The sequence below is a fragment of the Mauremys reevesii genome, linkage group 4, assembly GCF_016161935.1.
Source record: "Mauremys reevesii isolate NIE-2019 linkage group 4, ASM1616193v1, whole genome shotgun sequence".
Lineage (NCBI taxonomy): Eukaryota > Metazoa > Chordata > Testudines > Geoemydidae > Mauremys > Mauremys reevesii.
Window position 1 is genome coordinate 143,930,859 of NC_052626.1, and position 26,217 is coordinate 143,957,075.

A 26,217-nucleotide genomic window follows, 5' to 3' on the forward strand; every position below is an offset into this window, starting at 1 on the left:
ATCTTAAAGAATTCACAGTTTTTAATGTATTTATTCTCTCAACTCTCCTGTGAGGCAGTGCAGTTATCCAGAGGGGGAACTGAGAGGCTGAATGACGTGCCAAGGTCACACTGAAAGTTTGAGGTACACCAGGGAATTGAACCTGGGTTTTTTAAGTCTTAGGCTAGTGCCCAAACCACTGAATTATCCTTCCTCTCAAAATACAAGGGTGCTGCCTCACGGGAGTTGTAGTTTGGATGCCTCATGTTTCCAGTCTCCTCTACAGACTGGGCACCCTTGTTGGACTACATCTCCCATGATGCACCATGGTCTCCACCCATGACAAGGAGAAATGGTTGCATCATGGAAGATGGCTACCTGGTGAGGAGCCTAGCCCAAAGAGGAGAATGGAGACATGATACAACAACTGAACTACGACTCCCATGAGGCACTATAGCAGGATATCCAAATAGAAATAATGTGATTTCCGGATGTTTCGTTTTTTGATGAAAAATCCAAATACTCCACAGAAAGCAGGTCCTTTTCATGTTAGCATTCTGGTTACCTGATGTAAAAAGAGAGAGACTGGGTGTCCCAAGACGAATCCCCACTTAATCAAATGATTCAAATTATCCAGGTTAAGTTGTAAAGATCCTTAAAAGAAAGTATAACATTCATAGTGCCCTAATGATCTTGAAAACAAGCTGTATTCTATAAATTCTACTTTCCCATTGTGTATTCGACACATTACAGATCCTGGAAAAAATTGAAATGGTTGGGAAGCTCTACTTGCAACTTCTCAGCGTTGGCAACATCCTTTTCATAGACTGGAAAGCTGAAGTTTATTGTGACCCCAAACGCAAAGTAACAATCTACGCTGAGTTTGGAATAGCCGGAATCCTTGTTCAGAGCAACAAACCCATCCTGGAAGAATTAGACGGCATTTGCAAAGTCATGGAGCATTGTCTTGTAGAGTGGAAGAAATATCTGGAGACTCAAAGGAACACTTATTGCCATCTAAACATGTTCACTGCACGCCAACTCTTCTACTTGTGTAGCAAGTTAGCCCAACTGCATGAAGGACAAACAGACCCACAGGTTCTCAATATGCTTTCTGTTTTCAAGCATGATGTTAAAGAAGAGGATATCAGAGAAGCATTAAAGAGAGCACTTGAAACTCCTGCAGAATCTGTTGATATATCAGAGAAAGATGATCAGTCTGTGTCCTGGAGTGACTACATCGTTAAATTTCCTCAGCTCATCCAAGGTCTGGTTGAGTCTGGGTATGATGAATCAGTGGGTAAGGCAGCTCTCCAGAGTTATCTGCCAAACTCAGCCATCACAGAGCAAATGCTCATGGAATTTGCCTTAGACTACGCTGATGATGAGGAAAAGATTGAAGAGCTGAGCAAATTATACGATCAGCAGAGAGAAGCCTTTCTGCAGAAGTCGATGAAGTTTAAAAACAGGAATAGAGATGTGGATCCATCCACCTTCCAAAGCCTTGCAAAAGATGAAGTGGCCACTTCCTTTGAGAGTTTGCCATCTATCCAAGACAAGGTGAATTTGCTCTGGAACGCTTACTGCAGCAAGCTCACTGGCCTGGTGTCAGATAAGTACATCAGCCTGGATGTTTTCGGTGAAATGCTGAAATACCTGACGTCTCCTGAAACCGCTGTCATTGAGAGGAATTTACCAGTGGGTTTGGAAGCAGGAAAGCCTTGCCTTGTCACATGTAAAGAAGAGCAGATGTTACCCTCCATGCTGTCAGTCTATACGCACTCCGAGAGGGCACCTCTTCCAACGTATGATGAGGTGCTGGTCTGTACCCCTGAGACAGAGGAAGAAGAAATTGAGCTGATTGTGAGGAGAGCTCTTTCTCCAGACCCCAGACACAAAAAGATCTATTGCTTGCTTGGTGCAGAAAAATTAGTTTACAAAGTCTCCAAGAACCTGGAGTCCCTCTTCTTCCACTTCGCACAATCTTGCAGCAATGCCGATTACAGGTTTCTTATCTTCTGTGACGCCAAAGCTCACAATTCTTATGTTATGACGGCCTTCGACACATACAAAGTCTCCTTTTCCTGTGATACGGGAGTAGAAATTCAGAAATACCTGAAGACACATCTGAGAGTGCCCAGTGGGGTGGCACCTGTTACTCAGGTCTTTGAAGAGCCTTTTCAACAGAACGTGAAGTTTGTATTTTCAGAGCGAGCTGGCATGGGTAGGTTTTAGTAGAGATTTAATCTAGATTATTATTGTCCTGATAAATATGAATTGAATATAGATTAATGGCTAGATTCTGCTTAGCCCTTATGCACTGGGAGATAGAGGAGAATCAGTCTTCTCTGTCCCAGCTCCTCTCATGGTTCCCCAGAGAACATAGGGAACCGGTAGATCCATGATCTAGCTAGAGGTGTAGCTATGGGCACAACTTCCCTGTGAGGCTCCTGCGCATCTTTTGACACTGTTAATGAAATAGGCTGTTGGGTCCAGACTTGGCTCTGGGCCTGCAGGGGGTGGCTAAGGAGCCAGCTGAAGAGAATCTACATCGGAGTGGAGCAGAAAATCTGCCCTTAGTTTTAGCTTCGTTTATGATCTGGATTAAAAGGGTGGGGATTCAGAACCTGACCTGGTGCCACAGTCACTGGGCCTTTACCATTTAGAAAGCTCATGTTACAGCAAGTTGTACCATCCCTGCCCTGTGGAGCGAAGGTGAGATTTCTCCAGTGTAGAAACTTCTTTTAGCTCCTCAGCTGAAGAAAAATTATATTAAAAAAGGCCAGATCTTCAGCCTGTGTACATGAGCATAGCTCCACTCACTCCAGTGGCGCTACACCCATTCACACCAGCTGGGGATCTGCACCATTGACTCCAGCTGACTTGTGTCCATTTATACTAGCTGGGGATCTGGCCGCCAATGGAGCTATGGCTGATTTACACCAGCTGGGGATCTCGCCTTCTCTGCTTCAGGTGAAGGAATGGAAACATAAAGGCAGAATATGAGGAGGCAGAGCACTGTAGAAATTGAATCTTGACCTTCTCTCTCATTTTAGGGAAGTCTTTGTTTGTAGCAAATACCACCAGAAAAGCCAAAACCCCATCAGAGAATGCCGGGCTGAGCCACAAAACCATTAGGCTGACAGAGTCGGAAATAGATTTTGGATTTCTCCTGGAGGAGCTTCGCTCACTGGAACAGAAACCAACTGAGGCTGGGCCCCGGATCTTCCATATTGACGTATCCCCTGTGGTAAGTATCTCTTTACCGAGCGCAATCTCCATGCCATGATATTCAGTGAAGATGGAATCTCTCATTCAAAGTGTGAATGTGCCTTTCAGTGTCAGATAAGTAAACTCCTTCCACGGGTAGTTATGGAAAGCAGTTAGTACCATCCAGTTTCTGTAACAAAGGGTTAAACTGTGAACAGGGGTGTCACAAAAATGTTGTTGTCTTTCCAGAAGTTCCACCGCACACCAGACTCTATCCCCCCCACTTGTGATGCCAGAAGAAGATGATGTTCACAGTAGATTTTAACTCTGCATCACTGTGCAGTGTCACAATGCCCACAAATCTCCTTGTATTTCCATTGTCTCTGTCACTGGAACAGCGACAGCCCAGCATTTACTGTCACATCAGGAGGGAGACCACACAATGGGTCAATCCTTGGCTGGTGTAAATCGGTCTAGCTTGCTTGAAGTCAATGGCACTATGCCTGTTTTACACCAGCTGAGGTTCTACCTGGGGTGTACTTTCATGGAGCATCTCTTCTCATTGATTTCTTGGGTCTTCAATAACTTAGAAAGTTTAGTAACAATAGGAAGCAATGAACAGTTGACATTTTGATGAAGCAAAATTGACCAGCTCTGCATCTTCCCTGACAGGTCTCGAAGGGTCTTTACAAGTTACTGATTGAGCTGTGCATTCTGAGACACATCCAAAGCCCTGATGGCATGGTCTGGAAGTGCAGAAAGTCCCATCTTTATTTGATTGAATATCTGGTGAGAGGAAAAGGCATAAGCAGCACAAGAAAACAAGAGGTATTCTCCAAGTGATACTGAATGGCAGGTTTTTTCTGGAATCTAGCAACGTGCATGTGATAGCAGCATGTTAAAATTCAAAGTGAGAAGACCTTGATGGAACTACAAATCTTTGGCCAGTATTGTACCGTCCAAAAATAGAGAAAAATGAATGAGCTGTATAAAATCATTGCTGTTGGAGGAGACACATATTCTCAGTACTAGAGCTGTTTGGAAAATGGAATTTCCATCCTGTGGAAAAATCTTCTATTTCATCTTTTTATCCTAACTTTGGAAAGTTCTGAAAAGTTTTGATTCAGAAATATCAAAATGAAAAACGGCAACATTTTTGACTGAAAGAAAATGTTCAGACATGTCAAAAGGAATTTTTTTCATTTTAACATTACCAAATCCAAACCATTTTTTGACATGTGATTCAAAACAAAAATGTTGTTTGCTTTTTTTATGGAAAATTGAAAAATGTAATCAAAATCGACACTTTCCTGCAGTAAATTTCAGTGAAACCACATTTTCTGTCAGGAAATTTTTTCAGTCAAAAAATCTGGCCAACTTTAGTCGGTATCCAGAGGAGCATTAGGTTGTCCACATTGTATATGTATAGGTTACAGTTAAGCAGCCTGCCTTGACTCTTGTGAAGCTGTTTATACCTATATGAATCTACCATTCTGATCTAATAACGTTATACAAATGACAGCACAAGGTGCCAACCAATGGAAAATCAGACCCCAAGATTGGTACTTAGCTTGTTTAGAGAATCAACTACACACAAACGTGCAAGAGGCAAGACCATTGGACTGTATTAGAGTAAGGCTTTTTTCATAGCAGGGTTTATAGTTTACCTAAAATTGGCGACTTCTCATCTTTAAAGTCCTGTGAGTGAAACACTATCATCTAGGAAAATGAGATGGTATCATTTATATTTGAGGACTGGGTAAGTTACTTCAAAAAAATCTAAATTTGGCTGTATCAGTGAATGATTTGCCCTGTGTAACGTGGTGCTACCTTATCCAAATTCTTTGTGCTCTGCTCATTAAGCTACATCCTCATGAATAATATTAGGGTCAATGTGTAGATGATTTCTTCAGTTTGTTTGGGTAACTTCAGTGTTTACAAAGCTTTAACTCCCTATCATATGTCTTTTAGATGAGCAGTGAAATGGAGCAAGCATTTCTAGGTCTCCTTCCAGCTGTGAAATGCATGTCACCAACTGAAGTACTAGAGATGCTTAAAAATAACCGTTCTGGAGCGCCTGCTGAAGTGGAACAGCAGCTACTGGACAGTGACACGTTCAGGGGTGATGCCTTCCAAAGGTCATACCAGTACATCAGCAGATACCAGCGAAAGGCCAATCTAGACAGCTTCTGTTTCACCCCTGGAAAGGTTGAAGGGACCCAGGGAGAGTGTCTGAGTCTCTTGCTGGAGTCTTGTGGGAGAAAGAACCCTTCCTGGACTGAGCTCAGCAACTTCACGCGCTTCCTAAACCTCCAGCTGAAGAAGTGTGAAAACTCAGTGTTCTGCAGCAGTGAATTAGTGAAAGAGGGATTTCGGGGGTTCAAGGCGTTTGTGATAAAATTTATGATCACCATGTCCAAGGACTTTGCGTTGCCTTCCCTAGCCATGGCAGATGAAAGCTCACCCAGCGAAGAGGAGAAAATGGACGAGGATAGTGTATTGGGAGGGTACCAGTTAAGACGCAAGTGGGAGCAAGAGTCACACCCCTACATAATTTTCCATGCTGACGACCACTCCATGGAGTTCTTGGGTTTCCATATCAATCAGAGTTTTGATGCTGTTGATGCACATTCACAGGCTCTTTTAGAGGAGAAGGTTATTGATCCACATTTATATCTCACCCTGGAGGCTCAGAAAGTCCCTTTTAATAAAAAGTTTGAAGATCTGTCCAGAGAAGAGCAGCTAGAAACTCTCTGCAGCGTATTCGGTGTGAGAAGCTCCCAAGACCCAGATGAATCCTACCAACTGACCCTGGACAATACCATGAAAATGCTGGCCATTCACCTGAGGTTCCAGTGTGGGATCCCCGTGATCATCATGGGCGAAACAGGCTGTGGGAAGACCAAGTTGGTGCAGTTCATGTGCAGCTTGCAAAGAGCAGGAAGGGATGTTCAGAATATGATGCTAGTGCGCGTTCATGGAGGCACCAGCTCCAAAATCATCCACCAGAAAGTCAAGGAAGCCATCGAGCTGGCACGCGTCAATGAAGAGAGGCACAACATGGACACGGTGCTGTTCTTTGATGAAGCCAACACCACCGAAGCCGTGTTTGCAATTAAAGAGGTCCTATGTGACCAGAGTGTGAATGGAGAGCCAATCTCCACCACGCGCTTAAAAGTGGTGGCTGCTTGCAACCCTTACAAAAGGCACACCAAGGAAACCATTGAGAAGCTAGAGAAAGCCGGCTTGGGGTATAGAGTTCGGAGTGAAGACACCCTAGAAAAGCTGGGCTTCATCCCTTTGAGGCAGCTGGTGTATCGGGTGCAGCCTCTTCCACCGAGCATGTTGCCTCTCGTCTGGGACTTTGGGGAACTAAATGAAAAGACTCAGAGTCTGTACATCAGACAGATTGTTAAATCCATTGTGGAAGACAAGCTTCCCAAAGAGAACATGGATGTTTTTACCTCCGTCATTTCCACCTCCCAGAAGTTTTTAAGAGAAAAGAAAGAGGAATGCAGAATCGCCAGTCTCCGGGACATAGAGCGCTGCATGGGGGTGCTGCTGTGGTTTTATAACTTAAGAAACCTGCTTTTTCCTCTTATCGACAAAAAAAAGAGTGAGGCTCAGTCAAAGGATTATGACCCATCCATTCATGCCCTTGCAAAGGGGTGTGAGAAAGATCAGATATCTGCATTAAATGAAGCACAAAGATCTCTGCTTCTTGCAGTTGGAGTTTGCTATTATGTATCTCTCGAGAGTCGCCAAGATTATCTGAAAGAGATAGCGAAATGCTTCTCTGTGCCCGAATCCCTGCTTCAGCTAGAGATTGTACTTTGCCAAGAGGTGTTCCTGGATAACCTCTCTGTTCCCAAGACAACAGCACGGAACGATGCCCTAAGGGAAAACATCTTCATGATGGTCATATGCATGGACCTGAGGGTGCCGCTGTTCCTTGTAGGGAAGCCAGGTAGCTCCAAATCCTTGTCTAAGACCATAGCTGCTGACGCAATGCAGGGCAGATTATCTAAAACAGAATTGTTCAAACGGTGCAAGCAGATCCAGCTGGTGTCATTCCAGTGCAGCCCTCATTCCAAGCCCGAAGGAATCATCTCCACTTTCAAACAATGTGCACAGTTCCAAAGGGGCCAGAAACTGGAGGAGTTTGCCTCTGTGGTTATCCTGGATGAGATAGGCCTTGCAGAAGACTCACCTGAGATGCCCCTGAAGACACTGCATCCTCTTCTTGAAGATGGTTGCGTTGATGATGAAGTCCCAGAACCGTACAAAAAAGTTGGTTTTGTTGGCATTTCGAACTGGGCCCTGGACCCTGCTAAAATGAACCGGGGCCTCCTTGTGTTCCGGACCGATCTCAACAAAGACGAGCTGGTGAAGACGGCCAAGGGAATCTGTGCTGATGAGACACATGTTACCAAGATTGAGCATTTGTTCCCCTCCCTGGCTGATTTCTATTGTGAGGTGTTAAAGAAACAGCCCATGGAATTTTTTGGGCTCCGTGACTTCTACAGCCTCATCAAAATGATACTGTTCTATGCCAAGGACAGAAAAAGCATCTCTGAAGAAGAAAAGCTCATTGCAAAAGCAATTCCGAGAAACTTTGGAGGTTTAAAAGATCTTGATCCTTTAGAGCTGTTCAGAAACTACTCACCCATATCTCTGCCTTCCAACTTAGAAACCAGCCATACAGTTCATTTGTTACAGGAAAATTTAGACAAGAAACAGACTGGGTTTGTGTCTAGATACTTGTTGCTGTTAACAACAAACCACGCGGCTTTCCAGATCATACAGATGACCAAACTCATGGACATAGAGAACTGTGATATTATATTTGGCTCGGGTTTCCCGCGGGACCAAGAATATTCACAGGTGTGTCGGTCTGTTAACAGAGTGAAAATCTGCATGGAGACAGGCAGGCCCGTCATTCTGTTAAACATTCACAACCTGTACGAAAGCCTTTACGATGCGCTGAACCAGTGCTTCGTCAGGTTAGGAGGGAATTATTATGTCGATCTTGGCCTTGGCACTCACAGAGTTAAATGCCGCGTGAAGGAGGAGTTTAGGTTGATTGTGATTGAGGAGAAGAACGTGGTTTACACGCAGTTCCCCACTCCGCTGTTGAACAGGCTGGAGAAGCACTGCTTGGAGATGAACACCATTCTGCACTGGCAGCAGAAGAGTCTGACGACACAGCTGAATGAATGGGCCAAGTCGTTCGTCACCATCAAGAACACAGACTTCTGCTGCACGAGGCCAGCAGACCTGGCTCCCCAGGAACGTGATGTTTTCATTGGTTTCAGTGACGACACTTCTGCCACTGTTGTTCTGCAGTGCTCTCCGAGTGGTTTTCAGGGGATCTGTCTGCCCGATGAAGAGGCAGTCCTCTCAGCTTCTAAAAGCAAACTCATCGAGTGTGCAACCCCTGATTCCATCCTGCGCCTCAAATATTCTCCGCTGGAGGATGTGGAGCAGATTCAGGACCTGTATTTTGGAAAGCAGAAGCACAACGGCCTGATTGACATTTTGTGGGGGACAGTGAATCAAGAGTCAAATGCAGATGGCACCAATGGACTGTGCCTGGAGGTGAGATGTTTTATTTCAGTGTTGTTATAATGGGCCTGATTCTCAGAGGTGGGGGCAACCAGAACTTCAGTTGATTTCTGTGATAGCTGCATCTTACCCGGCTGTCCCAACCTGGCCTAAGATCCTCCTGCTTTTTTCACTGACCCAAAGCCCAGAAAGTCAATGAGAGTCATTATTATTGTGTCCATTGCAAGGAAACTCATATGATCCACTAATGTTTGGGCAGGGGCGGCTCTAGGAATTGCGCCGCCCCAAGCAGGGTGGCACGCCGTGGGGGGCGCTCTGGCGGTCGCCGGTCCCGCGGCTCCGGTGGACCTCCTGCAGACATGCCTGCGGAGGGTCCGCTGGTCCCGCGGCTCCGGTGGACTTCCTGCAGGCACGCCTGCAGATGCTCCACCGGAGCCGTGGGACCAGCGGACCCTCCGCAGGCATGCCTGCGGGAGGTCCACCGGAGCCGCCTGCCGCCCTCCCGTGGCACGCCGCCCCAAGCGCACGCTTGGCGCGCTGGGGTCTGGAGCCGGCCCTGTGTTTGGGGTTGGTACATCATGCTATGGTCTTGTCAAAACCCATACAGCATGTTTCTGGAGGGGACGTGTTTCAGAACAGGGCTCTCTCCTCTCCCAGTCAGAACTGACTCCAATGCCCCAGTTGTGGCGCTAGAGGGTGCTGTGCTGCAGGGAGTGGGGTGGGGGCTCTGTAGGGGGGCTCTCCCCCCTCAGTCAGTGCTGATCCCAATGCCCCAGTGCAGTGCTAGGGAGTGCTGTGCTGCAGGAAATGGGGTAGTTCGTGGCTCTGTTTTTTCAACCAAAAAAAATCAACATTTTCTGTGAGAAGGGAAAAAAAGCATTTTCACATCAGTTCTGTTGGGCAGCCGTTCAAAAGTCCTGTAAGGAATTATTTTTATTGCAGTTTTCCTATGTCTTTACAATAGCAAAATCAGGCACAAAAATCTTGCCTAAAATGACTTCTTTTCCATAGATTTCTACACATGCAAGACTTCTAAACCAGAGAGATTTGGAAGTTGTAAGAAAGAGACTGAACCTCCAAAATAAAATCCGCTGTCTTTTTCTAAGTCAGTTTGATACAGAACATGCCTTCCGCCAGGAACTTAGGTAACGAGGTGTTTTTTGGTCCTACTTCTTTTCTTGTTGTTTAGTCTTGTATGTGATTTTTTTGTGTGTCTTCAGTGTGATTTTTTTTAAAGTATCTAAAGAGACTTTTTCATCATGTGCAGTAAGTTTTTCAGAGAATCGACAGAAGAGAAACTGCTCTTTGTCCAGTTCAACTTTGACGAGCCGCAGAGCAGCAAAAGGCTTCTTGCCTGTGCAAAGTAAGCAGCTTTTCTTATCATTTTAGGGCCCAGTACAGTGGAGAAGTTAAGCATGTGCTTCAGTGATTTGCTGAATCGGGGCCTTATAAAATAACCATGGTGGTTCTGTGCTAGTAGATCTTCCTGCCGATGGAATTTCCAGCCCTCCGTTCCACTGCAGTGTCTGAGGGAGGCGGAATGGGAAAAATAAGGCTCTGAAAAGCATCTTGGAGGCCAGTTTGGCACCCAACCTTAAACAAAAGCAGGTTTTCCCATAATCCAGCCATTTTGGGAGCTGGGGCGTGGAGAAAAATCACCAGACTTGGCAACAATCAGTACCCATTGCAAACAGCAGGATGGCTGATTGTGCTGGTATCACCTCATATAATGGCAAACTTAGATCAACCCAACTACAAGTCTCAGGGGTGTGAAAAACTCACTCCCCTGAGGGACGTAGTTAAGCCAACCTAAGCCCCAGTGTAGACAGTAGTAGGTTGATGGAAGAATGCTTCTGTCAAACTAGCTACCGCCTCTTGGGGAGGTGGATTACCTACAGCGACAGGAGACCCCCTCCCATTGCTGCAGTGAGTGTCTACACTGGAGCGCTACAGCGGTGCAGCTGCAGAAGCTGTTTAAGCGTAGACATAGCCTTTCTCTCAGACGTTACAGTGGAGAATGGAAACAGGGTGAAATTCTGGCTTCACTGAAGTCAATGAGAGCGTTGCCATTGACTTCAGGATATCAGGATTTCACCCAGAGAGAAGAGATGGATGGAGAGACAAATAACACATCTTCTGTTTTGATTGTGGCCTAAAGGACCTACATGGGGAGGAGATTTCTGAGGGCAAAAAAAGGCAGAACAAGATCCAGTGGCCAGGAGCTTTGAAAGGAGTCAAATTGAGACTAGACCTAATTGTTGACAGGGAGGGAAATTAGCCATTGGAACAGCTCACCTAGGGATGGGGTGAATTTTCCATCACTGGGAGTCTGTAAATCATGGCCATGCGTCTCTTTGTAAAAGCTCCACTCTAGCTCACACAGAAGTTATTGGGCTGGATGCAGGAATCACCAAGTGAAATGTTTTTGCCTGTGCTATCATGCAGGAGGTCAGACTGGATGGTCAGAAAGTCTCTTCTGACCTGAAGATCTATGAAGCTATGAATCTTACTTCTGTTGGGTTTTCAGGTACTGCATAGTGGATGAGAGAAGAAAACCAGGAACAACCGGTCCATCACATGTCGTCATCATAACCAAAGTCCCAAGGATACTTGGGGGGTGCAGCTACCTGGCATTCAGTGCTGGTAAGAACGTGGCTTGATCTGGAAAGGCTTGAAAGACGAGGAAAGCAAGAGGGATCGTTAACATTATTGCAACATTGGAATCGTTTTAACTGTCTTAATCACTGTTTTAGGGTGGAATTTTCAGAGCACGTGAGGCCCTGATTTTTATTATTTAGGCATTGCTGTGTTCAGCATTGCACCATCTCCGTCCCATTTTGAAAAAGGGATTTAGGCACTTAGGAGCCAAAATCCCACTGACAGTCAATGGGATTTAGACCTTAGGTGCTTAAATCACGTTTGAAATTGAGACTTAGGCTCCCAAATCAGTTAGGTGTTGCAATGCTGAGCACAGCAACACCTAAATAACTTTAAAGATCTGGCCTAACTGACTTAGAAGTATAAGTCCTGTTTCCATGGAACTTGTGTTCCCAAGTCACATGAGGGAGAGCTATCAAAATTCAACCAAAAACTGGAATTTCAACAAAAACAATAATTTTTCCAAAGAAAGCTGGTTCTTTTTGTTGGGAATTCCCCACCCCCGTTTTTTATCAAAATTTGAAATTTTGATGAAAAATGTCACAGAAATGTCAAAAATAAAAAAAAAATTCTGTTAGCTCTAGTTGGGAACTCTTAGAGGAAAAGGCTGTTGGTGCTGGATGTTCAAGAAAGCCAGCTTCTCCCCCAAATGATAAAAATCACACACAGACAGAATGGCAGACTGTATATGAGAAAGCAGTGACTCTGCAAGGATCTAGGGGTCAGAGTGGACACAGTAGCTCAACATGAGCTCCCAATGCAATGCTGTGACAACAAGGGCTAACACAATCCTTGGATGCATAAACAGAAGGAGTGAGAAGCAGTAGGGAGATGATTTTACCTCTGTATATGGTGTTGGTGAGGCAAACGCTAGAATACTCCATCCAGTTCTAATATTTACATTTTAAAAAGGATGCTAAAAATTGGAGAAGATGCAGAGAATAGATACAAAAATGCTGTGAAGGCTGGAGAAAATACCTTATAGTGCGAGACTTAACCACTGGAACAAACTACCAAGGGAAGTGGTGGACTCTCCATTCGTTGATATCTTCAAATCCAGATTACATGCCTGGCTGGAAATATATGCAAGTTATTGGGCTCAGTACGGGGTAACTTGGTGCAGTGTAATGGCCTGTGTTATACAGGTGGTCAGACTGATGATCTAATGGTCTCTTCTGGCCTTAAACTCTGTGACTCAATGACGTTTTGGGTCTGTTCTGTTTCTGCCTCTGCAGGCGAGTGGCGCGCTGTTCACTTGGATGACCTGCTGCCTCCTGAGACCTTTGCAGCTAATCTGGGACAACTCTCCAAAATGACAGTCGCTGAGATTTTCATGAACAGCACCCAGCAGGGAACCGACACAGGTAACCAACTTCTTGCTTTAAACCCATCTCTGATGTGGTGTTTTACCTTCTGCCATTTCCCTGCCCCATAAGGGGATGGTAACATCCGTGGATTGACGTTTAATCAGATAAGGAGACGTCACTGTACGCTAAAAAGCGACTGCAAATGGAGCTGTGGCGTTCCATACACATTCCCTCTGAGGACTCAGTTTTGATGTAGGCTACAGACCCACGCAGAGAAGTAAGATGGGGGTAGGGAATCCCGTAATGCTCCAGGTCCATGTGCACAGGAGTCAGAGGCAGTGCTGGGTTTACTATGGTGGCAATGGCGCCATCGCACGGGGCCCACGCTTGGAAGGGGCTGTCACTGTGCCTCAGTGGGTCACAACTGAGAATACCAGACTGCTGAGAAATGGGGCAGACTCACCCCACACTGGTGGTTATTCTTCCATGAGAGATACCAAAGCACTCACAAAAGTAACTTCAGTCTCACCACACGGGTTAACAAGATGTCAGAAATGCAGTCTCGTTAGGCACTCCAGCCCTTGTTGGATCACTAGAGTTAATGATAGTGGTTATTTAAAACCAGTTTAATCAAACAATGGGTTCTTCTGATCCAGAGGACCAGCCACATACCCAGGTCAATGTATTACTCAGATTTTACCCAGTAATCACACTGTTGCCAATCCTTAAGCATCTAATCTCTGAAGGTTTTGATGCAACAGATAAGTAACATACAATTGCTCATCATTCAAGGTTGTCCAGAGGATTCCATTGCCCCTGAAGATGCTGAAAAAGCCAATGACGCCCCAGAGGAAAATGTAAATGTCTTATCTATCTTGCCTGCCGTAAGTGAGCACTATCAAATCCAGTCTCAGCTTTTCAAATATAACAGGTTCAAATTGGGGAAGTCCCTGCTTCTCCGGTTTCGCTGCCCAAGGGGGGAAAGGTGGCAGGGCATCATGCCTGGTGTTTTAGAGGAGATCATCAGGCATTCTCCCTTGTTAAGTAGTGTGGGAAAGTTGGCCCTATGGTAAGGCACAACTAGGAGTTCAGGGTTCCATTTCTGGCTCTGTCACTGACTTCCTGTGTGACCTGGGGAAAGTCACGGAATGTCTCTGGGCCTCAGCTCCCCCCTGTGACTGGGAGAGGGAATAGCGCTGCCAACCTCACGAGGCTAAACTCATCGGTGTTTGTGAGGTGCTCAGATACGGCAGAGATGGGGCAACATGAGATAGGTACAGGAATTGCAGCCTCGAGATGCGGCATGTGCCTCCCGAAACTGCTACAGAAATTGCCAGGGAGCAGCGCAGATGCTATTCTGCTGGTGGCCGTGCAAATGAAGAGGAAGGATGGTCTATAGTAGTTTGGGCACTAGCTTGGGACTCAGAAGACCTGTGTTCCAATTCCTTGCTTTGCTGCTGACTTCCTGTGTAACTCTGAGTCAATCTCTTCGTCTCCATGTCTCAGTTCCCATCTGCCCAATGGGAACAATAGCATTGCCCTGCCAAATATTTTTCCAGCTGCAGCTGATCAACACTGAATTCATGATCAAACAAAGTGTCCAGAAAGCTGTGATCCAGCTGGAGGATAAAAAAGACAACAGCCAGCGAGCTACTGAAAGGATACAGATTCTCTACGATGCACTTTTTCAGTCTCAGAGCAAGAATAGACGTGAGTATAAAGAAAAGGCCTTATATCTGTGTGTGACTGGATATTACAAGATGTTCTAAGAACAAACTGGACGGATTAGTGGTACAATCACCTAGGATTCCTGGATAAAATAATCCCATTTAGACATCAAATGCAAATGAAAAATGAGTGTGGAGGTCTTTCGTGCTGTTGTGCTGTCAACATTTGTTAAGTTCTATACAATTATTGGAGGCAACTGTGTAATCATCCTTAGTGTAAATGGGATCCAACTTTAAGTAAGTATCAGAGGGGTAGCCGTGTTAGTCTGGATCTGTAAAAGCAACAAAGAATCCTGTGGCACCTTATAGACTAACAGACGTTCTGCAGCATGAGCTTTCGTGGGTGAATACCCACTTCTTCAGATGCAAGTCTGAATTTACTTTAAGTAAATTAATGTGTAAATATTTCAAACTAAGTAAATGGAAGGTGCTTTTTTATGGAGGGAAACTATAGTCTAATGGCATGTCTAATTTGATTTGTCTAATCTTCGTTGCCAAAACTAATGGAAGAAGCCACATAAGTCGTCAAAAATTTACTGTGAAAACTTTCAATGGAAAATTGTATTCTTAACAAAACAATTTTTCTGTGAAAAGTGTCTGGGGTTTTTTTGGAAAATATTGACTTTTCATTTAAAAACTGAATAACCAAACAGCCAAACCCCAAACCTTTCAATTTGGAAATGCCACTAAAATGTCTCATGAGAGCTGTAGTTTGGTTACCTCATGCCCCCATTCTCTTCTGTGGGCTGGGCTCCAAGCTGGACTACATTTCCCATCATGCACTGTGGCCGCAGTAGTCCCATGAAAGTGGGGACACCGTGGTGCATCATGAGATGTCATCTGGTCCATAGAGGAGAATGGAGCTATAGGGAATGTGTGATAGAATCATAGAATATCAGGGTTGGAAGAGACCTCAGAAGGTTACCTAGTCCAACCCCCTCCTCAAAGCAGGACCAATCCCCAACTAAATCATCCCAGCCAGGGCTTCGTCAAGCCTGACCTTAAAAACCTCTAAGGATGGAGATTCCACCACCTCCCTAGATACCCCTTTACAGTGCTTCACCACCCTCCTAGTGAAATAGTGTTTCCTAATATCCAACCTAAACCTCCCCCACTGCAACTTGAGACCATTGCTCCTTGTTCTGTCATCTGCCATCACTGAGAACAGCCGAGCTCCATCCTCTTTGGAACCCCCTTCAGGTAGTTGAAAGCAGCTATCAAATCCCCCCTCGTTCTTCTCTTCTGCAGACTAAACAATCCCAGTTCCCTCAGCCTCTCCTCATCAGTCATGTGCTCCAGACCCCTAATCATTCTCGTTGTCCTCCACTGGATTCTCTTAGTTTGTCTACATCTTTTCTGTAGTGGGGGGACCCCAAAACTGGTCGCAATACTACACATCTGTGAGGGGTGTGGATTTTTCACTTGCTTGAGAGACGAAGCTATGCCAATGTAAATCCCTAGTGCAGACCAGACCTGAGAGCCAAATGGAACCCTCAGGTCTTACATCTCATTTTTTTCCGTGAACTCTTTATCTAAGGCCTGGTCTACACTGGGGGGGGGGTGTCGAACTAAGGTATGCAAGTTCACCTACGCGAATAGCGTAGCTGAACTCGAACTACCTTAGTTCGAACTACTCACCCGTCCAGAAGCCGCGGGATCGAAGTCCACGGCTCCCCCGTCGACTCCGCCACCGCTGTTCGCGGTGGTGGAGTTCCGGAGTCGACGGGAGCGCGTTCGGAGTTCGAACTATCGCATCTAGATTAGACGCGATAGTTCGAACTCCGAGAAGTCGAACTCTACGCGTCGACCCAGCAGGTAAGTATAGACCTACCCTAAGAGTTTCTTGATTCCAGTTGCAAGGTCAGATTGCTTAGGCCAAAGGAACTGTTTCAAAGAAGACAAATAGGAAACGTTTTTAGATGCACTGCTTGGAAAATGTTTTTCTCCCCTCCCCCATGGAAATTTTCAACTTTTTTTTCCCCCACAAACCAAACACCTGAAAATCCAAAATTTTTTGGCCCAAAACTGCTGAAATCCAAAATTTTTGGCTTTCAGTTGAAAATTTTCAGGTTTGGGATTCTATGACAAAAATTCAAAAATTTGAGGAAAGCAGAGACTTTTTACTCCACTTTTCATTTAGTAGAAAGCAATTTTCCATTAAGAAAATGTTGACCAGCCCTATTGTGGGATAAAGTGATTTCTTTTTCTTTTATGGATAGTTGCCTGTCATCTTATGGAAGTATTGAAAAGGAGAATTTGTAACCTTTTACAAGAACGAGAGGAGATGAGTCAGAAGCCTAGAGAGTGGATTTTCCGCAGAGCTCTGTCTAGCGAGTTCATACTTGAAGGCACTTCATTCAGGTAACGTTGTATGTTCTTGTACAGCTGCATGATGTTGGCCATTTGAATTTCAAATAGCTCAAATTTTTGGAATAACAACAAGAAGTGATATGTTTGTATCACGTCACTTAAAGTATTCCTGGAAGGGGCTTGGGTACAACAGTGATGAGGGTGGTATAAGAACTTATATAGAAAACTAGCATATGTTTTAAAAATCACAAATAATCAGGGTATTAGCAACAAAATCTTAGGTCATTGGACAGTTAAAGGATCTTGTTTGTAACAAGAACAAAGAACAAGAACAAAATTAATCAGCTGTATGAAATGTGCCAAACCCTACAGATAAATAACTTGAAAGTTTTGGAAATTCATATTTATGGTATTCAGCCACTGCAGACAGCTGACTCCCAACCTGCTTGAGAGACATCACCCAGCCAATGCTAAATTTGCTCCCTGTTTTGACCTGTGCTTTATTATGATTGTTGGATGTTTACATAGCTGTATCTTAGAGCCCAGCCCTGCAAAGTAACCCTCATGTTACAGACACACAAAATGAGCTGGTTGAGGTGGGGAGTTGAAAGAATTATTTTATAAGACACGTTTTTCCTTTTTTTTTAAGGCATGTTGTCTGGATTCATTTGGAAGACATTCTGGCAAATATGTTTGCTCAAATTGTAGCAGTAATTGATGCAAACAACAACTTGGATCATATCACTCAAGAAACTCCTATCTCTGACCTCTGGCTCCAGATGTTCAAAGATGAATCATTTCTGAAGATTAAGTATACCAGCAAGTAAGAAACCGCTAGGAAAGCTCAGACTCTCAGGATTAGATCTGAGTGGGAAATGCTTTTCCCATCCTGCAAGAGTTTTTGAGATTTCAACATTTTTTCCCCATCCTAAATTGGAATAAAAAGTTGAAATCTTGAAAATTTTCACAAACTGAGAGTCCAAAAATAATCTTGGCTCCATCGTAAAGTTCAATTTAGATTTTGACCCTTTTAAAAAAAGTATTTACCTTTTTAAAGTATAAATTAACTACAATTGCTAAGTGGAAAGTCATTTCAAATTATAAACCAAAACTGTTGTTTTTTTTTTCAAAAATGTCAAAACAGGATGTTTTAATGGTTTTGAAACCTTTTCCCAAAAATTGCTCAAATCAGGAGGCTTGTTGAAACTGATCCTTTTCCTGCCAACTGTTTTGGTTTCAATGAGTCATGATTTTCCGATGAAATAATGTTTAATCAGAAAATTCCTGACCAATCTCTATTCAGGATTGAGAAAACCAACCTCTCTCCAGATCTGCAAAGGTACAGTGCTATAGCAGTGAGAGAGTCAGGGATGGTGGAGAGTGCGTTCGTTAGACGAGTAGATGCATAGTGAAGTGGGAAGGCAACAGATGTATTGGTGATTAAGCCGTGGAACTCACTGCATCGGAACTGAATGGAATTCACCGTATCAGAAGCCAAAAATTTAGTCAGACAACTATGGGCACAGAATTACAGGCAAAGCCATTTGTGCCAGCTTTTATATGCATCATTATTATACGTGTTGTTGTTCTTCTTCTTCTTTATTTATAGATCCTTAGATTATAAAACCAGAAGGGAGTGTTGGAATCATAGAGTTAGAAGGGACCGCAAGAGTCGTCTAGTCTAACCCCCTGCCAAGATGCAGGGTTTGTTGTGTCTAAAGAGGGATGGCTATGCAGCCTCCTTTTGAAAACCTCCAGTGAAGGAGCTTTCACGACCTCCCTAGGCAGTTTGTTCTATTGTCCTACTCTTCTTACAATTAGGAAGATTTTCCTGAGATTTAATCCTAAACTGCCATGCTGTAGTTTGAACCCACTGCCTCTTGCCCTGAAGCAAGACAGAATAATTTATTCTCCATCTTTTTTATGGCAACCTTTCAAGTAAGTGTTTGAAGACTGCTATCATGTCTCCCCGCAATCTTCTCTTTTCCAAACTACACATAGCCACTTCCTTCAGCCTTTGCTCATATGGGCTTGCATTCCATTCCTTTGATCATCATTGTCACTCACCTCTGGATCCTTTCCAGTTTCTCTACATCCTGTCTATACAGCGGTGACCAAAATTGGACACAGTACTCCAGCTGAGATGTAACCAGTGCTGAGTCAAGTGGTCTACAACTTCCTGTGACTTACATGCTGTGCCTCTGTTAATGAAACCCAAAATTGCATTTCCTTTTTTTGCAACAGCATCGCATTGTTGATTTTCATGTTCAGTTGTGATCCACCACAACTCCCAGATCCTTCTCAGCAGTGCTGCTGCCAGGATAGTTTCCCCCCATTCTGCATTTGTACATTTGGTTTTTCTTCCCTAAGTGCAGCACCTTAGATTTGTCTTTGTCACTGTCTTTGTAAGGAATTGTTTTGTGGGGCTGTTCAGGGAAGGGCAGAGGAAGTAATCCACAGCCTGGAAAAACATACATGTGAAAGACTTAACAGACTGGGGTTGTCACCTGAGAGAGGAGACAAAAGTGTAAAAAATAGTGACTGATGCAGAGAAGGGATCGTCTTGTTCTCTCTGTCTCATAATGCAAGAACAAGGGTGTAGGCTGCTAGTTTGTTCCCCACTCCAGGAAGGTCTTACTCCAAGCCTGATCTCTTTCAGGCCCTTACTTCCGGGCACAGTTTTCAAACAAAAACTCACAAACTAACACAAAACAAAGTGATTCCCCTGCCCATCACAGGCTGTAGTGGCCCAGAGGGCCTGTCTGCTGCAGAGCCAGTCACAGGAGCCAGCCTCCACCCTGCCGCTCTTCCCCAACTGAGCACTCTCAGCCCTTTAGAGAGAACACTTAACCCCTTCCTAGCCGGGTCTGATAGACGACTAGGCTGGCTGGCCCCAGGCCTATGGCCCCTAAAGGGGCAGACCACCCTTTTACAAAGGGGACAATTGATGGAATTGAAAGGCAGCAAATTCAAAACCAGTCGAAGGAAATGTTTTTTTTCCCACACAACACATAATTGTTCTCTGAAACCTACTGCCACATTAAGTCATTGAGGCTGACAATTTAGCAAGATTATATGGATATTTTATATATATGTTTGTTTGTTTTAAACACTTAAGGGCCCCTGATGCTAAGATTTCTGTGTTATCAATGAGTGAAGACCCCAGCAGATCCACACAGTGCTGCTTTCCATTCAGCTGGGTTCTGAAAGCTCGCCTGGATGAGATATGGGAGACAGTCCATCGGGTGAAAGGTAACTTCACACTTTCTGCGTCTATTAAAATTAACTGCAGTGGAAAAAAATATGGGACCCAATTCTCCTCTTGCTTTTGCCAGAGTAAATCCAGATCAGGTTTACAGAAGAGCTACATGGGGAGGAGATGTCTCGTAATAGAGAGTGCTGTGATCTATCAGAGAGAAGCAGAATGAGATCCACTGGGTGGGAGCTGAAGGGAGACACATTCACAGAGGAAATAAGTAGTACATTTTTAACAAGGAGGGAAATTAACAGGGAGAAGCCATTAGCCCAGCTCACTAAGGTATGGGGTGGAATCCGCATCACTTGGGAGTTTTGGTTGTGCTTAACTAAAGTTGGTTCAAAAATTTTAGTCAAAACAGTTTGGTGTCAGAAAACTGAAACTTTTCATGACATTTTGTTGATGTAGATGAAATTCTGTTAGAAAACAAACTGGGAAGAAATGTTCAGAAAATGTCAAAACATCTTGTTTCAACATTTTCACAATAAAAGTTTCAATTTTTTTTTGTTTCTAAAGGACATTGTTTTGAAGTTTATCTTATGCATACAAAATTAAATAAAAATGGTCAAATCAAAACAAACCATTGCAAAATTATCAAAATTAATAATTTTGATTGACCCAAACAAAAAAATCATAACTTAATGTTGTGAAAATTTTCAGAATTTGTCTTTTTGTCGTGATTTGTAACAAAAAAAATGCTAAATGTCAAAATGTTTCATGGGACAGAAATCCATTTTCTGACCAGCCAAATGCAAGGATCAAAGAATGTAGGTCACTCTTACCAGATGGCAGACTGTATCCTGGAAATCAGTGACTTGGGAAAGGAATCTGTAGATAGATCTGGGGATCTAGGTACTCTCAGACTGGGTTGCATACTTGCAGATCAGTAAGGTCTGTGCTTAATCTTCTGCTGCTTAGAGGAGTCTTGCTGGTGGGGGCGGGAAGAGTTCCTCATTGAAGATTGCCCTGTCTGACTGTCTGAGCCTTCTTGTCCTTTGTAAACCCAGTCCTTCATTCCTTGAAAAGGTAGTCAATTGCTCCATTCCCCACCAAGCTAGAATAACCTAGAACCTCCCCACCCAACTAGAATGACCTAGAACACGGCCATATAATTCTATCAAGTAGCCATTTATAATGGAGAAAAACTGGATTCCTATTGCCCTGCCATGCTTATACTCTTGCCCCGCCCTCATTCACTTGCATATTAATAATTACCAGACAGTATTTATAGTGATTTGCTATAATTGAATGAGTCCCTCTCCTTTGTTCATTCTGTGTCATCCTAGATTATTAGATTTATAGTGATTTGCTATAACTGAATGAGTCCCTCTCCTTTGTTCATTCTGTGTCATCCTAGATTATCCAAAGGACCCTACTGTGGACTCTGCTGAGATGTTTCAAAGCTCTATCTCGAAAATGCCAATGCCAGATGGCAATAGTCCAGAAATGGTTCAGCGATATGCCAGTGATTTTGTGAGGATGGCTTTTCCAGGGCAAGATGTTCAGGTTTATGAGGTAAATGGGTTTCTGCAGAAAAGCAATTTTAAACGTCACCAGGCTGAATGGTTGGGGTGATATTACCAACGGTATAGTAGACAGATTAGACTTAATGCAGAAAAAAATAAAAAACTTATGGCCAGATCTCCAACTGGTGTAAATCGGCCCTCACTCCATTGGTGTTAATGGGGGCAGATCCCCAGCTGGTGTCAATCAGCCATAACAACATTGGAGTAAATGGGCCAGATCCCAGATAATGCAGAAAGTGATTTCTTTAAAAAAAATTAATTTTTTTGTAGATTTTTTTTTTCATATAAAAAAGGTCTTGCCTGAGTTTTTTTAGAAAAAAGTTTTTGGTTTTAATTTTTAACAGTCAAAATTTTCTGCCAAAAATAGAAATAATCCTTTTTGTTTTATCACCAGATTTTGTCTAACGTTCTCATAACTGGTGCAAAGCGGCTCTGTGCCTCTTTGCCACGTGACGATGTGGGGTTTTCCCTGATTTGGCTGCACATTGAATATTTCTACCTACAAGAGAATTATCAGCTGTTCATCAATTTAGTGAAGAATGAGGAGACTCTCGCCAATGAGCTGCAGAAAGTTTATAAAGAAGACACAACTAAAATGGTGAGCGAGGTTACCTGAACAGTGTTTCATTGTTGCTCTTTTCAACCTGTAATTGTAAATGGGAATCATCATCGAGAGGGTGTGTTTCTACTGGATCCCACAGGGAGTGGGTTTTGGCCCTACGCTATTTAAAATTTTTAGTGATGGTCAGGAAGAAAACACAAAATCATCACTGATAAAGTTTGCAGCTAACGCAAAGATTGGGTGAGTGGTAAATAATGAAGGAAGCAGTCATGATACAGAGCGATCTAGATCTCTTGGTAAGCTCAGTACCAGAAAACAATGTGTGTTTTAATGTGGCTAAATGTATATGTATGGGAACAAAGATTGTCAGGCACACTTACGGGATGTGGGGGGACGATCACAGGAGGCAGTGACTCTGAAAAAGACTGGGGATCATGGCGGTTAATCAGCTAATCATGATCTCCCTTTGCAACACTGTGGCCAAAAGGTCTAATGCGATCCTGGGATGCATAAATAGGGGATACTCGAGTAGGAGTGGGGAGGTTGCATTACCTTTATATTTGGCACTGGGGTGGCTGCTGCTGGAGAACTGTGTCCGGTTCTGGTGCCCATAAGTCCAGACGGATGTTGATAAATTGGAGAGAGTTCAGAAAAGAGCCATGAGAATGATTAACAGATTAGAAAACCTGCCTTATGGTGACAGACTCACAGAGCTCAATCTACTTAATTTAACAAAAAGAAAGCTAAGGGGTGAGTTGATCACAGTCTATAAGTGCCAATGTGGGGAACAAATATTTGACAAAGCCTCTTCAGTCTAGAAAACAAAGGAATAACAAGGTCCAGTGGCTGACAGTTGAAGCTGGACAAATTCAGATGGGAAATAAGATGCAAATTTTTAACAGTGAGGGGAATTAACAATTGGAACCATTTACTAAAGGTCGTGGTGGATTCTCCATCACTGGGAATTTTTAAAATCAAGATTGGACGTTTTTCTAAAACATCTGCTCTGCTCCAAGCAGGAACGAATTCAGCAAGATTCTATGGCCTCTGTTATGCAGGAGGTCGGACTAGGTGATCACAGCGGTTCCTTCTGGCCTTAGAATCTTAGGCTTGGTCTACATTAGGGGAGGGGGGTCGACCTAAGATACGCAACTTCAGCTACGCGAATAGAGTAGCTGAAGTTGGTGTATCTTAGGTCGATTTACCTGGCTGTGAGGATGGCGGCGAGTCAACCGCTGCTGCTCCCCCGTCGACTCCGCTTCCGCCTCTCGCCGTGATGGAGTTCCACAGTCGATGGCAGAGCTATTGGGGATCGATTTTATTGCGTCTACACTAGACGCAATAAATCGATCCTTGATAGATCGATCACTACCTGATGATATGGCGGGTAGTGTAGACGTACCCTGATTCTAAGAATCCTCCATTTATTTCCTTGCTTCCAATGACAGAATCTGTAGAACCACAGGGTTAGAAGGGACCACAAGGGTCATCTAGTCTAACCGCCTGCCAAGATGCAGGATCTGTTGTGTCTAAACCATCCAAGACAGATGGTTATTCAGCCTCCTTTTGACAACCTCCAGTGAAGGAGCTTCCACGACCTTCCTAGGCAGTTTGTTCCATTGTCCTACTGTTCTTACAGTTAGGAAGATTTTTCAGAGATTTAATCCTAAACCCCCATTCTGCAGTTTGAAACCATTGTCTCTCGTTCTGCCTCTTGTTCTGTGACAACAGAGAATAAATTTTCTCCATATTTTAATAACAACCTTTCAAGTATTTGAAGACCACTATCATGTCCCCTCTTAATCTTCTCTTTTCCAAACTAAACATACCCAGTTCCTTCAGCCTTTGTTCATATGGTTTGCATTCCATCCCACTGATCATCTTTGTCGCTCACCTCTGGATCCTTTCCACTTTCTCTACATCCTGTACACAGAACTCCAGCTGAGGCCTAACCAGCACTGATACGAGCAATACTAGCACCTCCCAATACTTGCATTGTATGTCTCTGTTAATGCAACCCAAAATTGCATTTGCTTTTTTTTGCAACGCCACTGCATTGTTGACTCATCTTGAGGTTGTAATCTATTGTCACTGTGTCTCAATGTGTCACAACTGAGCATACCAAATTCACGCCAAACAGCTGAGAAATGGGGCAGACTCACCCCAAACCAGTGGTTATTCTTCCATAAGATATACCACACCTCTAACAAGAATAAATTTCTGTCTCACCATACTGGCTAACGAAGTCAGAAATGCGGTCTCCTTAAGTATCCCAGTCCTTGTTTCATCACCCAGACACTAGAGGTAATGATGAGTGGTTATTTAAAACCAATTTAATTTAAAAAAAGGGTTCTTCTGGTCCCAAAGGACCAGTCACATACCCAGGTCAATGTATTACTCAGATTTGACCCAATAATTACGCAGTTGCCAATCTCTTAGTATCTAATACCTAAAGATTTACTTATGAGGGAAAAGAAAGAGGTGAGAGTTAAAATGATCAAAGGAATCAAATACATACAGACCTTGCAAAGTTCTTGTATCAGGTTTGAAGCAGTGATGGAATAAACTGCTGTGCTGACTTGTTAAGTCTCTGGTGACTTCTAAAAGATTGGAAGGTCCTCAGTCCATTGGTTAGACTGCTCCTTTCAATATAAGTCCTTAGTCCAGAGATCAGAGCAGGAAAGAGGAAAATAGAGGTATTTCCAGGGCCTTTTATAGCTTCTGCCATGTGGTGGGAAACCCGTTGTCCAGTGATGAGCTGCCAAATTTTTAACAACGGGTTCCCTCCTCCCTCCAAAATTTTAACAACGGGTTCCCTCCTTCCCCCCCCCTCCGGGGGGGGGGGGTCGTGCCCCATCCAACCCCTCATGTTCCTTGACACACACACTCCAAGACCCCTGACCCATCCCCCCCTTCCCTGTCCCCTGACTAACCCCTTGCCGCCCCACCCAACCCCTCCTCTCATTCTCAATGGCCCCCCAGAACCCCTACCCCATACAACTACCCCTTCTCTCTGTCCCTGAGTGCCCCCACCACCTCATCCAACCCTGCTCTTTCCTGACTGCTCCCCCGGACCCTTGCCCCCATTCAATCCCCCTGTTCCCTGCCCTCTGACCCCCCCACCCCCAAACTCCCCTACCCTCTCTCCAACACCCCCTCTCTGCCCCCTTACCGCGCTGCCTGGACGTGGCTGGGCTGGGACAGGAGTCGCGCGACCGGAGCCGGAGGATGCGGCCGGAGCCCAGTGGCCGGAGCCAGGTGGCTGGCCGGGTGGAGCCAGGAGGGCTGCGGCCAGAGCTGGAGCCGGGCAGCCGGGGCCGCTGCCACGCCCAGACCGCGCTGCCGGGCCCGGCCCCTGGCAAAACAGCAGGGGCGGCTGGAGCCACGGGCCAGGCCGGGCTGGAGGTGGGGCCGTGTCCAGAGCCGAGCATCCCGGTAGATGGGGCACGGCAGGGCCGGGGGTGTGCGGCCGAGCCGGGCGGCCGGGAGGGGTTCGGGGGTTGGGACGCGGGGCCGTGCCGCAGCCGGTGAGGGTCGGGCGGGGACCCGGGATGGGGGCGGGCAGGGCCGGGAACGCGGGGCCGGGAACGCGAGGGGGACGTGGCCAGGAGGGTCGGGGGGACCAGGGGCGGGTGGCCGGGCAGGGTCGCGGCCGGGAACGCTGGGGACGCGCCAGGAGGCCGGTGAGGGTCGGGCGGGGACCCGGGGCCGGGGCGGGCAGGGTCGCGGCCGAACGCGGGGACGCGGCCAGGGAGGGTCGGGCGGGGACCCGGGGACGGTAGGTGGGGGCACGGCAGGGCCGGGGGGGGGGGGCGGCCGGAGCCGGGCGGCCGGGGAGGGGTTCGGGGGGAGTCGGGGACGCGGGGCTGGGCAGGGTCGCGGCCGGGGAGGCGGGGACGGGCCGCGGCCAGGGACCGGCCGGGGCACACGCCCCCCTAGTTTCCTACCTTAGGGTCGTCTTCCTGGGCCGGGGAAGCCTGCTTGCTTCTCAGCCCTCCCAGGCTTCCCGCGCGAACAGCTGATTCGCGGGAAGCCGTGGGGGAGGAGAAGCAAGGAGGAGCTTCATGGCAGGAGGTGGAGGCAGAATTTGCAACAGTTCGCGCGAACTGTTTGCTAA

General features: G+C 45.3%; 1 protein-coding gene across 1 annotated transcript in view; it reads left to right on the plus strand.

The window, feature by feature from the left end:
* The window catches only part of LOC120403120 (E3 ubiquitin-protein ligase RNF213-like), a 123,891-nt gene that overhangs the window by 53,502 nt on the left and 44,172 nt on the right, over nucleotides 1-26,217 (plus strand). Inside the window, exons 21-35 of the mRNA XM_039533877.1 lie at nucleotides 733-2,203; nucleotides 3,036-3,229; nucleotides 3,862-4,017; nucleotides 5,161-8,787; nucleotides 9,766-9,899; nucleotides 10,022-10,117; nucleotides 11,282-11,397; nucleotides 12,648-12,776; nucleotides 13,512-13,603; nucleotides 14,279-14,429; nucleotides 16,666-16,807; nucleotides 17,406-17,579; nucleotides 19,875-20,008; nucleotides 21,370-21,527; nucleotides 21,933-22,136. Of these exons, the coding sequence (XP_039389811.1) occupies nucleotides 733-2,203; nucleotides 3,036-3,229; nucleotides 3,862-4,017; nucleotides 5,161-8,787; nucleotides 9,766-9,899; nucleotides 10,022-10,117; nucleotides 11,282-11,397; nucleotides 12,648-12,776; nucleotides 13,512-13,603; nucleotides 14,279-14,429; nucleotides 16,666-16,807; nucleotides 17,406-17,579; nucleotides 19,875-20,008; nucleotides 21,370-21,527; nucleotides 21,933-22,136 (6,978 nt within the window). The remainder of the gene's footprint in view (nucleotides 1-732; nucleotides 2,204-3,035; nucleotides 3,230-3,861; nucleotides 4,018-5,160; nucleotides 8,788-9,765; nucleotides 9,900-10,021; nucleotides 10,118-11,281; nucleotides 11,398-12,647; nucleotides 12,777-13,511; nucleotides 13,604-14,278; nucleotides 14,430-16,665; nucleotides 16,808-17,405; nucleotides 17,580-19,874; nucleotides 20,009-21,369; nucleotides 21,528-21,932; nucleotides 22,137-26,217) is intronic.